Here is an 18,623-nt window from a genome sequence, read left to right as displayed (position 1 = left end):
TGGGGTCCCCATCGAATTTGACCACAAAATCCTTCACCACCTTCCCTGTTGGAGGGGAACCAGCTGAGGGCTGAGCGGCAGGGGCCCAGGACACCCCGGAGGACCCTCTTATGGGGTGAAGCTCCATCGCGATGTCATCTCCTGCCTTGGACCACTGGCGGTCCGCTAGGAGGAAGGGGAGAGGGCTGCGGGGAGTGAGGACTCTCGTTGCGGCTTCCCTGGTCACCCATTGTGATCGACAGGGTTTTCAACAGGTCTTCCATCGAACCCATCCTCGCCTCCAACCTGCTCATCCTCTCTGAGGCCACCGATTCCTCCCTCTGTCGGGCGTCAGGTTGTTTCTCGGGTGCCACTTTGGTCGATTCCCCCTCCAGGGTCAGTGGGAACTGGTACTTCCAGGAAGCACCAGCTGTCTCTGTTTTAGGTTCCCCCTCATCGCTGGATCCCCCAGCTCAGGACTTGAGCTGGAGCCCCTCAGGTAGAACGAAATGTCGGGGGGAAGGGGGCTCTTCGGTGCTGGGTCAGCTTGCGTTTCCAGCACTCCGGACGTTGGTCTTAGTTCTGTCATCACTAACTATTTTCCTCACAAGAATTACACTTGGAAGGAGTTAATGGGTATCACAAAAGATTCTCAGCTTTATGTAATGGTTGCCTATCCTAAACTATTCTCAGACTCACAAGTGAGAGCTTGAACAAAATCTGGTTTATTAAAGAACAATATGCAAGTACAAAGAAAGCTGAGAATGAGCAAAAGCACGCCAAATACAAACTAAAAACTCTCGGTGCAAATGTAAGCCCTCCCCCCGTACAACCGTTTCAAATTCCCCATCCCAGGTGCTCCTAACGAGTTCTGCTAATCAACGGGTAAAAAGGAGCTTGAACACAAACGATAACCCAAACACATTCCATCCCCATGAAAACAGATAGAAAGCCTGGTACAAGGTCTCCCAGCAGCTCCCTCCCAACCGGAACGCGCGTCAGCACCATGGCATGCGAAACGTTACGATGTACATTAAACATTGCAACGGTGAACATGACACATTGCTTCTTGGGTAATTTCAGGTGGTGGTTTCCAATGAAGATTGGAGTTGAGTATCACACAGGATTGGCTCCCTTCCTTCCGAATGCATGCCTGGGAAAGGTGTTCAAGCCAGGGGGCTAGAAGGGTTGGAGAGCAGGGGCTTTCTTGGATCTGAACTCCTGGGTCAAGATAGCCATCTGACTGTGCTGATCTCTGACACGATTTCTTGGAATTTCTAGAATCCAACAGATCATTTTCTACTCTTTACCATGACTGATAAAGATTGAGAAATGAAAGCTATGGGTTGCAAAAGATTTGCAAACATATTAGACCTTCAGACTGTAATTACACCTCCACTTTCAGAACAATTGCAAAAGACTGTGCATGTCTTCTTATGAAATTTGTTTACCCAGCAGTATTGGATATTTTTTTTCTCTTTTCCGTATTTGGTTGCTAAGAATGTAAACAAATGGAAGGAGTTAATATTTAGCTTTGCTTGGTATTTATTTTAGCAAGCAGACTACTGAATTTAGTTTCATTTTGGTTCTTTGCAAATCAGCAGTCATGTTTCCTGTCCTGTTTAGCTTATGCGTAGTTGGAATAACCCATGTTGCTCTCGCAGGTCAAGGTAAGCATTTTTGCATTTTGTTTTAACAGGATTAAAAATATTATCACTACTTAGAAACTGATCAGTATATTGTGGCATAAGATTTTGTAGACCCCCCCCCACTTTTCTTTTATGGTATCTATGCATGTTAATTTGCATGTATTCCTTTATGCTCCTTTTGCAAAATCAAATTGTTGAAAATACTGTATCTAGAGTCCTATTCACACATTCTGCTGAATGTACACAGATCAAAAGCAGAGTCAGTAGGAACTTGCTTCCCTCTACATGCCTACTGAATGTTTCCAAAACATGTGAAGTGGGATTTTAACCTTTGTATATTACTCCTGTAAATCTGCATCCAGAGATGATATCTCACTAAATGACACCGAAATGTTGCTAGAAAAATTCTCTGCTGATCATCTGACTGAAGGCTGAACCAAGCAGTATGTCAATGCAGCTCCTTCTTTTTACATTGTTTTCTAAATAGCTCAGGGGGTAGGGAGTGATCCAGATAGGGACCATGGCACAGAGCTTTCCCCTTTTCCCACTGATGATGTCCCCAAATAGTTTCCTTCCCACATTAGTAAAGCATGAGACATTTTTGCTGGGGAACCAGAGTGAGGCAAATTTTATTCTGATCCTATATCTCATGATTCCTCCTTTCTTCAATACAATACATAGATATTTTGAAAATAGGCAGATGTTTTGGGGTCTTTTTCACATACCTAGTTTGCCTCTGAGCCTTAGATTAGTACCTGTTTTGGCAAAGGAAAAAAATTAAATAAAATCTTTAAATTAACAGGTTAAATAAAATATTAAATTTAAGCTATGTTCTAATTTTTTATTATCTGTTTTAGTTGCTTTTTTAAAAAAAAGTCATCTCCCTTGAGTACTCACTGGAGTAGAAAGGCAAGATATCAACTGAAGAAGTAAAAACATAAAATATACTCCAAAGTATGCCTTATGATCAATGTTATATTTCTGTTGCATATCTCAACACACAAATATTCTGGCTGGCAGCTTTCCTGTTATTACTAAGCAAGGCCCCAATTGCTTGAAATGTTCTGGTGAATTTTCAGCTAGGGACTTTGTGGATTGTACTTTAGGATTTAACCACCAAGCCAAGTTGTTTCACCCAACATGTGAGCTCACGCTTGGGACATAGCAGGAGTGAGTGGTCTTAGTGGTCAGGAGCAGCCTGAAGCATTCAGAAGGCAGGGGAGAAGGGAAACACTGTGGTTAAGGTGATGATACATAACAGGAAACATTTATATAACACAAATTGCAGGACCAGGATCTCTTTCCCCACACCCTCCCAAAGGGAGGGGAACCAGGATAAAGGAGCACAGCCAAACCAAAAATAAAAATAAAGTTCGCAAAACCAACATTAAGGAAATGGAAGCTATATTAATGCTTTCAAAACATTAGTTTGGGGGAAAAAATCAAATTACCACCAAATTTTGACAGGACATCACAGTTCCAAATTTGGTAGCAAATTTATACTACTAAATTTCATGGGTAACTTTTAGAAATGAAGTTGGCAAGACAAGAACAATTGGCGAGACAAATTCTCCAGCTTGAAAGAATAGTTCTATCAGCACATCCTTTTTTCACATAGTTTTCTAAATAGCTCAGTTTGCAGGGAGTGATCCAAATAGGGGCAGTGGCACAGACCTTTCCCATTTCTTTGAAGAGAATGGTAAAATATCTATTGGTTTGGACAGTCAGGACTAAAGAGAGGCTAGGATTTAAAGCCTGTAGAATAGATCTATATATGCTACATACTACAGTGGACACACCTTCTGTTAGATGTGATTTCATTCTTGTTGCGATACAGATTTTCATCTAGCCAAGTCAATATTACAACAGTTGCAACAATCCCATCCAGATGATTTACCACCACCCTTATTATAAGAGAGAGAGTGTGTGTTTATCTCCATCAGCTCTTAAGAGCATCCCTTCATTTTTATTCCATTGTTTTGTCCACTATGTTTTCTTCAACACCTTCCCGGCAATTAGGCTCAACCAAATGAATCCTGCAAGGGTGGAGGCCTTGTTATCTAATAGCTCCAACTGGGTGCTAGAAGTCAGTTGGTGCCACTGAATTTAAGAAGGCAAGTGAAGGATGAAGTGGATACATGATACATTGCACAGCAAGGCAAATTTAGGCATTTGGGATATGGTTTCTAGAAAAAAGTCCTGAAACCAATTAAAAATAACAGATGAAGGTACTTAAACAGAAACTAGCAACAATCCTTAATGTTCATTATTCAGTATGAATATTCAAATTGTGATTAGCGACTGGGGATACAAACAGAAGGGAAGGGGAGAATATGTCACTAGAAAATTTTCCATAATGCTTTTTATTCATACTTGGTAGCTGTTTCTTTCTGTTCTATCTTGTTTTTCTTTTCTTTTGTATTTCATTATCTTTTATTCTTTAAAAAAGAAAACAAATGAAGGATGGAGGATTTTGATCCCACTCCTCCAAGCTCTGATTTACAGTTATTATCTAAAGAATTTACCTTGCATTCATTGCAACCTTTGGTCTCCTCTGTGAAAACAGAGACAATATACTTGCTGACTGTTTATATTATTGCTCCGGTACCATGCAAGACTAGTGTTTCATGTACCAACAAAGCTTTTCATACATGATTTGTTGGTGCTTGGTGTCTTCTAGTTTGCCCTAGACCTCCTGAAGTGCCCCTGGCTACCATCAACATGAATAAAGAAGGATACAGTCCTGGAGAAGAAATTACATATACCTGTAACCCAGGTTATATTCCCCAGTCAGGCTCATGGAGATACACATGTCCTTTGTCTGGTATATGGCCTATCATTACATTCAAATGTATGCGTAAGTATGTCCTTTCTGTAGTTTGCCTTTTTGCACAAATCAATATTCTTGCTTTTGTTTTGATAAAACTTATTTTATGTTTTCAGTTTGGTATCCTATTTTATATGAGATCTCTCTAACTTTTGAAACCTAATACTTGAATCTTCAAAATTTCTATGGCTGCCCCCTGCTCTTTTCCGCTCAGCAAAATCATGAGATTATGGTCATATTCTTGAAGCAAAAGCCTATCTACTGTACAAAAGTTTTAAGGGAAGTTCTGTTGCAGGTCAACATTGCAGTTTGGTGTAGTGGTTCAAGGCTCCAGGCTAGAAACCAGGAGATGAGGAGTTCTAGTTCTGCACACATACATACAGTGCTTCAAGGATTGGACCCTGGGACTGAAGTCTATGCCTCATTGCTCAGTAGACCCCTAAATGGCCCTCTCCATAGGGGTGTTGGCGACCGACAGGAAGCTCTGGCGTGGGCTGGTCCATGAAGTCACGAAGAGTCGGAAGCGACTAAATGAATAAACAACAAAATAGGGTGGCAAGTGCTCACAAGGAAGACTTGAATCAGCTCTGGACTTGCATGGACATGGGGGTTCACTAAGGTTGATGTTGTTTGCTGCTGCATCCTCTCTTCTTATAATTAAAAGCATTTTATAGGCCAAGGGCAGTTGTCAGGATTACTGATACTCGTGTTATTAATGAGCCTGAATCTTCAAAGAAAAGAGGGACGATATTCCACCCAAAAACCTATTTCCTATTTCCAGCTTAATTCTTATACTAACTGAGAATGTTTCTTCTCTGCCTGAATGTATCCTTGCCATTGTCCAATGAATTACTAATCCTAAACACAACTTTCACATCAACAGCTTCCTAGGAATGAGGTAGGAAAAAGACAACTTCCCAGAAACACAAACATGTGAAGGAAAAGTCAGTGGCAAACCTCTTCCAGCTCCATCCCTAAAGGTTGATACATTGAGTGAAAAATCTGGGGGAATTTATATGCATTCATCTGAATGTACATAGCTTCATCTCACTGATTTGCTGATTATGTAGAGGAACCTATATACTTTCAGTTGAAGTTTCCCCCCTTCAGACTTCTTGACAGTATTAGAAGTCTTGGCAGAGAATCAGTATTGGGTTGCAAAGATGAGGTCAAGGCCAAGATATATAATGTCTTTCCTAATTCTTTGTCTTTCCTCATTTTTTTCATTGAAATTATGAAGACTAATTTTCAGAGAGGGCTATAGAGCTACATATTACTTCAGATCTCAGATTGGCCTCTTCCAGAATGATCTTGTAGATGCCAAATAGGATGGAAAGCAAAGGCTACAGTCAAGGCACTGAAAAAGAAACAGCCTCCAGGATTAACTTGTAGAAGCATCCTTCCAGAAAAGTCAAGAACCAATATCAAATAATACATTCTAGTCTCATAGAACAATCTTATACAGAAGGCTGATGGTGTTAAAAGTTGCTAATCAACCAGTTAAATTAAAAGAGATGCAATGACCCTGACCAGTTCTGAGGAAAGTTCACAAAAGCAATGGTAACCGTTTCTCTTTTGTAACCTGGCCCCAAAATGGATTGCAATAATCTAAAAAATAATCAGCATTATCCAGGAAAGCGTGGAAATGCAGTGTAATGACTTGCTTGGATGCTGTGCAGAAAAAATGAATATTAGAAACCGGCTGGATATTATGTAGTGCAGTAACATTCAACAGGGAATGTTTCAAGCAATAACCTTACAGCCAGTTCCATCAGATTCAGTGGAAAGATGTTTGTTGCATAAGGCAGAGTACCAGGTCAGCAAGTGGTGATTCTGACTCATCCAACTCAAGGTACATAATAACTTAGTTCCCACAGCATGTTTGGTTGGTTCAGGGGGGCAGGTTAGTCTATTGTGGGGGCATCAGAAAGGACTGAATGATATAGATCAGGTATAAACTAATTCCACTCAGTCTGCTGTGTTGTTGAAATAGCAAAACCCAGTCAGTTAATCCATTTGGTTTACCTAGTCCTCCAACAAAACAATCTGAAGAGAAAGAATGGCTAGTGCCAAACACACCTAGCCAATCCAGAAAGTGTCAGTGATGTAGTAGAGTCTTACCAATAGTATCCTGGAAGAAGGGTTCAGCGATATGAGAAACTTCCTGGAGAAGTTGGCTGTAAATTCTGTATTTCCAAAATGGCAGTTTTTGACTTATTTAATGTGATTGCATGCTGTCAAAACCACCATGACAGAGATCTGAGTGAGTTAATTCCTGATTAGACTGAGTATATTGTTGGACCAGGGCCAGTATCTAAAGTAAGCCACTTTATTTTGGCATCTGTGGAGGAAAAGCCTACAAATATCTCTGCCCTTTTTGGACGGTACAAATTACAAGAAAAAATTATAAGAAAAAATTATCTAATTAAATGTTCACTACACTTTCATAAAGTGTAAGATGTACGGCCTAAAGTGATTGATTCACTCTTTCTAATGGGAGGATTGGTGTTGCCCTTCTTTACTTGCCCAGGTCACCCCTGGTGCTTATATCAGGCAAGAAGGGCAGGCATTGAAAATGGCAATAGGTCTTCTGTTGAAGAGGTCTGTCCACACCGTCAGGTCACACAGTCATATTAAAAGGACACTCAGTCACCATGGGTACATTAAATTAGTCCACAATAGCTTTGGCATCTAAGTTGGAACCCACCCATTGGCTTTATCTGCAATGGCCCCCTCACTGGCCCTTATCCCTGGCCTCTCTTACCCTTCTTTTGAAAAAAAAATAGTTCCCAAGAACTGCTTTTAGTAATGCATAACAGATGGAAACATCAATAAAAGCTTTTCTTGCACTAGTGAGAAAAGCTGTAATTACTGTATTCATTTCTTTTTTGCCACATAGGTGTTAAAAAAATCTCCAATCATGTTTAAAAGGGCAAATAATGGAGAATCCCTAATAACATACATTAGGCAAAAGTGGATGAAGGCAAACTATTCTGAATGGTGTGGTTCCTCTGAAGTTTACACAACATTAGCCCTGGTTTATATTCAAGGGTTCTTTTTCTTAGGGCCAAATGTGTACAAAGAACTTTTTATACCAAGAGTTTAAACTACTCCTGTGGCAGCTGCTTCCCAGCACTGACTTTCTCCAGAAGTATCTAACATGGGGAAAAGCCCTGATTCCTTGATCTCCATGTATATCTCATCCTTTCTGGCTTGTTGTGATTGGAAGACTGTTCTTTAGTGTAAGCAGGTGAATTTTGCCATTAAGCTTATGGGTTCGTTGTCTGAGTTCATTGGGTAGAAAATGGTCTATTGTGAATAATGTAGCTATCCATCCATCCATCCATCGGAATGAATTGGCTTAACTTGGTGATTGCTTCGTTTTTATGTCTAATTGTCCCCCCTAATTAAATACTAATATCTATGTATATTCAAACAGCAAAGAAATGCCCCTATCCAGGACCTTTGACCTATGGACAGATACACCTCACTGACCTCAACTACCTGAGTGTTACAACATTTTCATGTGATACTGGGTAAGTTTGAATTGGACCTTTATTTCTCACAAATTAGATTTGTAACATGTGCTTCATGTTATCCATATCAAGTAAAAGTACAATATTCTTTATTACTGTTCCCCTTGTTGATTTTTAAACAAGTATGAATATCTTGCTTTAAAAAAATATTCAGCCCTCAACTCTTTAGGGGTTTTACTGGGGATACTACATTATTGTTTCAGGAAGAAAATACTGTAAAAACTACTAAATTTTAATTGCAACAGTTATCCATGCACAAACATCATAAATCATTGCTTGGCAATGGTTGATGCATTTTATCCAGAGACTGTTGTTATTTGGCCATCTGTGAATGTGGGAGTATACAAACTTCTAAATGAACACCAAAGTTTTCACCAGTTGCAAGTAACTCAAGATCCTGGGCCAGTTAGAGATCTCAGTCTGTATATTTTATGCATCCATTGGCAAAACAGCTTCAAAGGTCAGTTGTACCATGCATCAAGCACTATTAAAATTTGTAAAGAAGAAAAATAAAACCAAAATCACACTTTGCCCCTGATCCTGCAACATACTAACTGACCCAAAGTTCCTTATTGGTGATTCTGGCAGCAGACAACCACATTCACTGGATTTGCAGACTTGCCTACTTTCTCCAGAAACTGCCTGGAATCTCATGTGCCCTTGCACCAAGTCAAGGCAAGGCTTTGCCCCTTCCCTATTGCCCAGGCAGGCAACAGCAGGTGTGGCTCAGTTGCTGCAGTCTGTCAATAGTTGAGAGGTATAGTCTTGGCTGCAACTTCTATAATGGGAGCCTCCCCCTTTTTTTTGTTGACATTTTTTTCTCTCCACTTTTTTATCTGCAAAACTAGGTAGGTAAGCAAAACTGATTAACTTGGGTTTTAATGTTCCCAGCCATAACTATGTGGGTGTAGTTGGACTTTGTACAAGTCTGAATCATTTGGGGGCTAAATTTAGTCCTCCATGAATAAGTTGAGTCAATTGACACCTTAGTTGTGGTTTCCACAACACAGTAACCTCCTCATTGACTCAGTTAAAGATATTTGGGAACATGGCCAATATGTTCCAGATGTTCAAAAGAGAATCCCAGTAATCTGGCAGGGTTCATACGGTGTGTTAAGCCATGATTTCTTTTACATTCACTTTGTTGAATATATCACAGTGGCTGGGTTGACATATCAATATAATCCACAAATCATGTTTCAGAAACCACAGTGGCTGAATTCATGTAAGACAGGAAGCCAAATCAAACAAAATGTGTTAGAGCTGAATGCAAGGAATGATTCTAGTCATTACTGTTATTGCTGTTGATCCCCTGCATTACTATTAAAGGATGTTTATCAAGCATGGTGTAACCATTCTCAGAACTGTTCTCATGTGAGTATTTTATACTCAGATTTGTTCTTAATGGACCAACAAGCAGCCAATGCCTGGCAGATGGGAGTTGGAGTGCAAGGCTACCCGAATGCCAAGGTAAGTATGAAAAGATATTATATACATATAAAGATACTACACTTGAACTTAGCCAAAAGGCCAATCTTACAATTTTATCTCCATTTCACCGTACTGTATTTTATTGTATTTTATCGCACCATAGTATATTTTAGCTAATTTTATTGTATTTTAGTTGTTTTATGGCATCATATTTTATATTTTATATCTTATAGTGGCCGATGCCCAACTTTCTGATATGGTCATTTGACTAATCAATAAAGTTCCTATAACATATAAAGAGATGCATGGACTGTCTCACTAGTTAGAGTAGTGAATTTATCCAGGTATTTTACTTTTTTAATGTGTAAACATTTAGATGGGAAGACAATCGAAATTTATTTTAAAATGACCTGAATCAGAAACATTCCTGAGGGACAGCCATAATATTGAAAAGTGTTGGAAATAAGCCAAAAACAGAAACTACTTTATGGCTTGGCTAGGGCTACCATCCCTGGCCTGCAAAAATTGAAATGATCATGAGATGGCAACAAAGAATGGGAATTTCCTACATGTCTTGGCTGCCATCTAATGGTTGTGCAACATTTTGCAGCCCAGTTATGGTAGCCTTAGCTTAGTACAATGTTTAAATCAGCTTTGTGCATTTTTTAGTTCTCTTCCAGGTTTATTCCTGAATAGCTACATATGTAAATGTTATTTACATATTCAGTGAGAAGCATTTGATGGACTTCAGTACGCTAAATATGACTTGAAATAGAGGATTGTATAGAATTTGAGGAAACCTTACCTATTTGGTTTACATATTCTTTGCTCTTTGCTTTTAAAAAGTATATTGTGTGCTATTTGGTATTTTCTTAATAACTGATCATAATTGCACTGACTACAGATTCACTTTAATCCCCAATTTGGTGATGCAAAAAACAGACTATTTGCAGAAATCAGTTATGAACATTTTACAAATTTAACAAACACTCTTAGATGCAATTATGTAATGAATTCCATAGGGCAAAAGTTTATGCATGATGTTCAGAATTTGGGGTGGCATTGTGTTAAATATATTTGCTTTATTCTTCTAGTGGTGATTTGTCCTCCACCTCCAGTTTCTGAATTTGGAGCTCTCTCTTACCATAAAAATAAGCCCGGAAATACATTTGTTTTCCAAGATATAATCAGATTTGAATGTCTGCTACCTTTTGCACTGTTTGGAAGTGAAACAGCTGTCTGTCAGGCTAATGGGAGATGGAGTGCGTTACCTGAATGCCGATGTAAGTCCTACGGATATAACATTGGTAGCTGGGAATTCTGGGATTGTACTGGCAACTTATCCTGAAAGTACCACATTGGAGAAGGCTGGCTTAAAGTAAGATTGGGCAGGTTGCCTCTGAATTGTCTCCTAACCATCTCTTAGTAGGAATCCTTTGCCCCCAAGTGCTCAGAGCTCTATCAGCTTTGGAATCAGGACACAAAGGGTTATTCCACATTGCAGTCTTTAGTGTCCTGCTGCCAGTAAATAAAGCACCTAGAAATGAAGCCCACATAAAAAATGCTTCTTCAGATTTCAACTCCTTCCTCCACTTTGGTCAAAGTAATGCACAGCTGCTCTGTCTGGACTCCCTGCTTCTTTCTCCCTGCTCAGAAAGCTCATGCCAGTCACCTCCCCTTCATATGGGCAAGTCTTTTGAAGACCTGTGGATAAAAGGACAGAGGTTCTGCACTTCTCCTTGTGGCTTGGGTTAGAAGTGAAACTTGGCAGAACTTGCCAGTTAACTCACTTAAAAAGAAACAAGGGGCCAGAATTTTTCCATTCCACTGCTAAACCTATTCAAAACCCAAAACCCAACGGTGCAGCCTCTCACAGCAGACAGGGCAGCAGGCCACTATGTAATTGCTGGTGAAGACAAAGAGGGGACATGCCTGCCAGAGGACACACCACCAACTGAAACAAAGGCATTTGTGTAAGATGGAGTGAAGCACAGCAGGCTGACTAGATGGCCTTGCTTGAGTCTTCAGAGGGAGAACACTTCTGATGCACAGCAAGAAAATTTGGGTGGAGGTCTTAATCCCAGCAGGACAGCAGTGGGCTGAGGATGATATTCCTCACATTTGGGCAAGCAGGAAGTACGGATCAGCCCCAAATGCTAGTTCTGGAGTGGATTTCCCATCTTCTCTTCTTTTTTTCAACAGCCGTAGAGTGTCCCCCTCCAGAAGAAATAGAACATGGATTCATAAACTTTGCTCTTCGCAATACTTTTCGTTATCAAGATACCGTGAGCTATGGTTGTAATTATCCTTATATTATGGATGGAGCTTCAGAATCAAGGTGTGAGAAAACAGGGAGGTGGTCAAATAAACCAACTTGCAAAGGTAAAAATACCTTGGTTTTGTTTTTTAAAAATATCTTAACAATGTAGCTGAATGTTCACAATGATTAAGCTAGTTTGTTTAATTACAGTTTGTTTAATAAGCCATAATGGCTGAATTCACAGATGATGAAGAGGGAGACAGAACGTTTATTAAATCTTCAGATGAAATAAAATGGGCAGTATAGCTAATACCTTAGAAAACAGAAATAAATTTAAATTAATCTTGATAAGTAGAAAAACTGGGCTGAAACTAACATAATAAAATTTAGCAGAGATTAATAGAAAACTTCACTTAGGAAGGCAAAATAAATGCCTAGGAATAATATAGGAGGCATCTGGCTTGGTAATCATGCTTATGTAAAAAGATCTCAGAACAGCATTGACTATATATTGAGTATGAATCAGCAGGGTGATATGGCTACAAAAACAAATTTATTTATTAGAAGTAATTTTAAGGTACTTAAGTCATTTGATTCCATTTTATTCTACTGTGGTCAGACTTGAGCAGTATTTCTGAGCATCACATTTTAGGATGGATACTTAAAACTGGAACAAGTTCAAAGGAGTGAAGGAGAGACATCAAAGAACTAGAAACTAGATCTTGTGAGGAGAGAATGAAAGAACGGGGCATGTTCAGCCTTGAGAACACTAAGGTGGATGCACTCTTCAAATATCTTATGACACACAGGAGCAAGTCAAACTTGTTCTATCTTGTTCCAGAGTGCAGGATATGGAATAGTGGATTTAAACTACAGGAAACTTAACAAGTTAGGAAGTTTATTTCTGATAGTATAAAAAAAATGTTTGGTTATTTACTATTTATTTACCATCAGAATCCATAGACTCCTTGTGGCTTGCAATTATAAAAACATGAAACAATGCAGATAAAAGTACAATAAAAACAATCAAGTCATCTACATAGATCATTAACAAGTATCAAACAGCACTCACCAATCTAAGGCAACTTAAACTTTCAAAGGCTGTGGAAAATAACTCCATCTTTACAGTCTTTCAAAATGATACCAAGCTTGTCATTGGCTACCTCCAGGAGAATGTTATTCCATACGGTGAGGACCCCAGCTGAGAAATGCCACCCCTGGGTCCCCACCACCAGTCTCATTTCCATGGAGTGGGACCCACAGCATTCTCATCCAGGACAACTGTACCAGATGGGTTAGTTTTATCTGGAGAAGGCAGTCTTGTAAGTACCTCTGAGCCAAAACCACTTAGGGCTTAAAAAAAATCAAAACCAGCCCTTTGAATTGAACCCAGCAACAAATGGGAAGAATTTATTTGGCAAAGTACTAAGCACAAAAGACATCTTAAGTTTTTCATTCATAAGATTCTGGACTGTGCTCAGCTGATCAAAGATTGCCTGTAGCCTCATCAAGTGATCATTTACATTCCCATTGTCTTCCAAATTGCATGCATGCAGTTTTCATAACAAAGAGATTACTTTCTGGTCATTGGCCTCGGAGGACAGGGTGCATAAATTCTCAATCATTTCCTTAGCAGTAGCAATATTTTTAATGTCTTCTGATCTGTGATCTGGGAGAGACCTGGCAATAAGAATCTTAGCTCTCTTATCCTTTTTCTTCCACTGGTTTTTGGCTTCCTCCCCATCCTCTGGTTTAGGTTCAGGAAGATCCAAAGCATCTAAGCATTCTTCATAATCTAGCTGCATTCTTAATCTGAATAACCATGCTGAGTAATTATCCTCATTCAGTCTTGGTATGGGGAGAACTCCCTCCTCCTTTTCCATTGTTCAGAGAGAAGAAAATAAACTTTCTGAACTTTGCTTTTTGAATGTGCAAGAGGCTTCCTTTTGGCTGTGAGACCAAAGCCTTTTCAAAATCAGTTCTTGGTCAGTATACTGGATTCTGCTGGATTGCACTGGTCCGTACTGGGCCCATAACCCTTGATGGAGTTTTTAAAGGTTAATAAAAGAACCCCAAGCAGCTAACAGCAATCTTGCAGAGTAGAAGTGTAAACCAAAATGAGAACTTGCACATCACGCTTAATTGCGTTCGAAAATGAGTTCAGTCCTCACACAGCAGTTATAAGAAAAATAGAGATAGCTTACTTTATTCAGCAGATCTGGATACAGGTAGTTTCATAGTAAAAAGGCACTTCATCACTGATTCTTCTAGACACTTCCTATGTGGAATAAAAAGTCTATGTGCAAGCGAGATGTTAGAGGATGAGGCCTACATTATGCAGGCCTCCTGCCTGTATGTCTGCCCATGAGGTAAAGATGGAGATTGTGAATCTCCCAGACTCAAGGAGGAGGAGGAAGAGGAAATCAGGTGACCCATGTGACTTCCCACAAGCACAATAGAGACACGCCTACCAGATAAACCCTCTTATTATTCTTGTGAGACAATGCTGAGTTGACCCCTGATAATTCCAACATGAATTGCACTGCCTACAGTATCGGTTTAATTTGGGTGTGATGCCCCTCACCCATCAGCACCTAGGCTGCCACCTTCTGCACAAGCTGGAACTTCTAAATAGTCTTCAAACATAGCCAAGGTACATGAGTAATGTGATCCCATCTGCTTTAAGTATAGCAACTGGGGTCTTTTTTCCTTTGTCTGAGTCCCTTTCAAATATGAGACTTTCAGGTATAATATGTAAGATATACTTATGATACAGGGCTAGCTGCTTTGGAACACACAAGATATGCAAGAAAGGTAAACTCTTGTGGGTGATGAAGAAGCTGCGTAAGGAAGATATTTAAGTAGAGATTGCAGTGGAAAATGCATGATAAAACTGAATAGCCTCCATTAGACCAATTTTGCTTAGTTTATAAAATTAGTGGTTAAATAAAGTAGTCACGCATTACGTATTCCATGGTGCTTCTATATGATTCTTGACCAATGAATTATTTAATTATGCTGTTTATGTTCCTTCTTCCTCTTCCTGTAGCACCATGTAAAATACCAGTTAAAAGAGCGACAGTGTTATACAATGGGCAGAAAGTAAAAGTGCAAGATCATCTTACGAATGGAATAAAACATGCTGAGACAATCTGGTTTTTCTGTGAAAGAAAGACAGGGAAGTGCAGTTATAAAACACCTGCTCAGTGCATAGATGGCCGTATTTCAGTCCCTAGCTGTTTCCAAGGTATGAACATGTTTTCTTGTTTGATTATCATGGGAACAGATGATATAACTTTTTCTACATTGATTCAGATGGCACTGTGGGAAACATAAAATTACTTGCTCCAATCCATAATTCCCGTAATCCAAATTTATTTTTAATATTTTAAAAAATGTGCCTGCAACTGAAGGTAAACTCACTGACTCATAAAGATTACAACTAGGCTAATTTACAAATAAACATGGTTGCAAACTGAGCTGCAAGTCCCAATAATTTATCATGAGAGGAGAATGTTCCTGCACTGTATTTAATTTCACAATTTATTAGAAAAACTGATCTTGTTAATTTCGGTGTCTTGAGAAACACACATAGAGAAATGTCAGCTTCATTTTCTCTAGTTTTATATGATAGGTAGACTGAACTTCTCTGTTAACCATTTTACTTCCCATTAAGGAAAATTAAGGCTTGTTTCTCACAGTGCAAAGCAAAACAATATATCTCCAAGCCCCTCTAGCAGAAAAAGCAAAAAAGAGGAGTGATATAAAGATAGGGGACATACAGTATATACTGGTGTCTTTGAGTCAGTGTTGTCTACTGGAGACTGCCTGGACAAGTCCCTGCAGTTTTCTTGGCAAGATTTCGAAAGTGGTGTGCCCTTGCCTCCTTCCTAGGGCTGGGAGAGAGTGACTGGCCCAAGGCCACCCAGCTAGCTTCATGCCTAAGGCGGGACTGTAACTCACGGTCTCCTGGTTTCTAGCCCAATGTCTAAACCACTGCACCAAACTGGCTCTCATAGGGGTCATCTACCTTCCATTATTTTATTCTGCCTCGGTTGTGTATTTTTCTTCTCCTCCTCCCAAAATGTTGTGCTATTGTTCTAGTCTTGCACTTCTGATTTGTGGGAGGGGGGGAAAGCCATCCTGTATTTATAAAATCAATCTCCTTAATAAAATATCTGTGGTAAGAGGAAAACTGGTGGGAACATGGAGAAGGATTACAATCCTTAAAATTGTGTGGATGAGATCTTGGGTGCTCCTAATCCAGAGCCAACCTGAAAACATCCAAAGCTTCTAGGAATAGTGTGGGGCAGAAATGCCTAAATTGGGAGTTAAAATTAAAATACATGAGATTTAGGCCTAAACATCTATGAAGCCACTGAGTATAGAAGATACATTTGCCTGAGCTTTGACCAATTAAGCTGTGGACGTGGAGAGCTTCCATTCCTTTCCACAATGGCTGCAATGCTATCGGAACATGGTTTCCCAATATCTAGTACACTTGCTTCCTATTGCACCAATACGGTAAGAGCAAACTCCAAGTTTTCCCAGCACATGTATTGGGGGAAAAGGATATGAGAGATGAACGTAGCTGTTAAAGTAATTGTACCGTTTCTCAACTGATTTTATAAATACAGGATGGCTCCCCCCCACACACATAAATCAGACATTGAAGAAGCAACCATATACACAGAGGAAAGCCTGAGATTATCTATGAACAGCTAGATGACACAGGATTATTTATTTCCATGGCATTAAATGTAACTTCTTCATTAAAAAGTAGAGTCTACTTTCAGTGCAACTTAATTTGGAAAAAATCAAATGTTGATCATTTAATGACTGTGTTAATATTCCATATGTAAAGGTGAGTACTAAATAAGGATCTTATCTATATAAACATGTAACTTATTTTAAACAGAACGTAGCTGGTTATCTTCCTTCGTGAAAACAGATCCAGCAGACATGTCTCCATGTAGGAACTGAAGATATCATCTCCTTGTCTTCCATGTTGTATTGAAAAAGAAGTGCTTGTGAATAGACAGTTCAATTTCCTTCAAGGTCACAGTGATTTGAAATGCAAACATATACCTCTAAGGCGATTCAGTCAGGTTTCAGGCCCGGGTAGGGGACAGAAACTGCATTGGCCGCACTTATGGATGATCTCTGGCGGGAGCGGGATGGAGGCAGTGCATCAATCCTTGTTCTCCTTGACCTCTCAGCGGCCTTCAATACCATCAACCATGGTATCCTTTTGGGTCGGCTCAGGGAGTTGGGGGTGGGTGGTGTAGTCTTATGCTGGTTCACCTCCTTCCTCCAGGGCCGGTCCCAGTCGGTGTTAATAGGAGAGAAGAGATCGGGCTCACAGCCCCTCCTTTGTGGGGTGCCGCAGGGTTCTGTTCTCTCTCCTCTCCTATTCAACATCTACATGAAACCACTGGGTGAGATCAACGGGATGAGGTATCATCAATATGCTGATGATAGTTATATATCTCCATCCTGGGTGAGGTAAGTGATGCGGTAGCTGCCCTCTCCAGGTGCCTGGGGGCTGTGGGGGCCTGGATGGGGAACAACAGGCTTCAGCTGAACCCTGGTAAGATGGAGTGCCTGTGGGTTAATGGCCCCTCTGCTCCAAGGAAGTTGCCATCTTTAGTCTTGGATGGGGTGGCACTGCCCCAGACAGACCCAGTGCGTAACTTGGGGGTCCTTTTGGACTCACGACTCCTGCTCGAAGAGCAGGTGGCAGTCGTGGCCAGAAGGGCCTTTGCACAACTTTGTGTTGTGCGCCAGTTACGCCCCTTCCTGGAGCGAGAGGCCCTTCGGTCACTCATGCCCTGGTCATCTCCCATATAGAGTACTGTAATGTGCTCTACACGGGGCTACCCTTGAAGAGTATCCAGAAGCTACAGCTGGTAAAAAATGCAGCTGCACAGGCGATTTCGGGTGCTCCAAGATCAGCACATATCTGTTGCTGTGTGAGCTGCATTGGGTGCTAGTTTGCTTCCGGGTACAATTCAAGGTGTTGGTTATCACCTCTAAAGCCCTACATGGCATGGGTCCAGGTTATCTAAGGGACCGTCTCATCCCTGTTACATCAACCCGTCCCACTCGGTCATGCAGAGAGGGCATGTTGCGGACCCTGTCTGCACGAGAATTCCATCTGGCGGGGCCCAGGAGGCGGGCCTTCTCTGCAGCTGCTCCCGCCCTTTGGAATACTCTTCCCCCGGAAGTGAGGCTAGCCTCCTCTCTTTTGGACTTCAGGAAACGATTGAAGACCTGGCTTTGTCACCATGCCTGGAGTGGGGAGAGGAAGAGCCACTCTTGGGGTTGGTTGGCTCCTTAGTCCTGCCGAGGTTGATCTTGCTCCTCTCTGGGTGGTATTAGATCTGCCATTACTTGGATCTCATTACATTTTATATTTATTCATTGATATAGATATTTGTAGATTAATGATATTATTATGATTTTATTAATTTTAAACTGTTTTGTTGTGAACCGCCCAGAGTCCCCTGTATGAGGGAGATGGGTGGTGATAAAAATATGATAAATAAATAAAATAAATTCTAACTATAACTATGTCATATTTGCATTTAAATTGCATACTTTCCTGAGCATTTTGCCCCTCATATTATTTTTCTAAGTATGTGTACCCAGCACATGTACAGTCACTACAACTTTATCACATATAAGACAAACAACAATAGAGCACTGTTGTTTAACTTTATTTACTTTGATGTGATTCTTATTATTTTAGGTTTTCGCTGTGCAAATTAGTCTGATAAAACCACTACATTGTAAAATAAATAAATAAATAAAACATCCTGACAATTTTCTAGCATTGGTTTAATAAAACATTTATAGACCTTGGGTATGAAAGATCTTAAGATGCTTTGTAAAACATCCATTTCAAAGCCCTAACACTTAACAATTTGTTAATTGCCAAC

General features: G+C 40.1%; 1 protein-coding gene across 1 annotated transcript; it reads left to right on the top strand.

Annotated features, from left to right (window-relative positions):
• The first annotated feature begins 1,488 nt into the window (after positions 1-1,488).
• APOH (apolipoprotein H) lies at positions 1,489-17,536 on the top strand. The gene is made up of 8 exons (XM_063293480.1): positions 1,489-1,649; positions 4,309-4,485; positions 7,895-7,991; positions 9,385-9,461; positions 10,517-10,705; positions 11,625-11,804; positions 14,732-14,929; positions 16,601-17,536. Exons 1-8 carry the CDS (start codon positions 1,586-1,588, stop codon positions 16,663-16,665), a joined length of 1,047 nt encoding a protein of 348 aa, XP_063149550.1. The 5' UTR covers positions 1,489-1,585; the 3' UTR covers positions 16,666-17,536.
• Positions 17,537-18,623: the final 1,087 nt, after the last annotated feature.

The sequence above is a fragment of the Candoia aspera genome, chromosome 2 (assembly GCF_035149785.1).
Source record: "Candoia aspera isolate rCanAsp1 chromosome 2, rCanAsp1.hap2, whole genome shotgun sequence".
In the NCBI taxonomy this organism is placed as follows: Eukaryota; Metazoa; Chordata; class Lepidosauria; order Squamata; family Boidae; genus Candoia; species Candoia aspera.
This window is presented reverse-complemented; position numbering and strand designations above follow the sequence as displayed.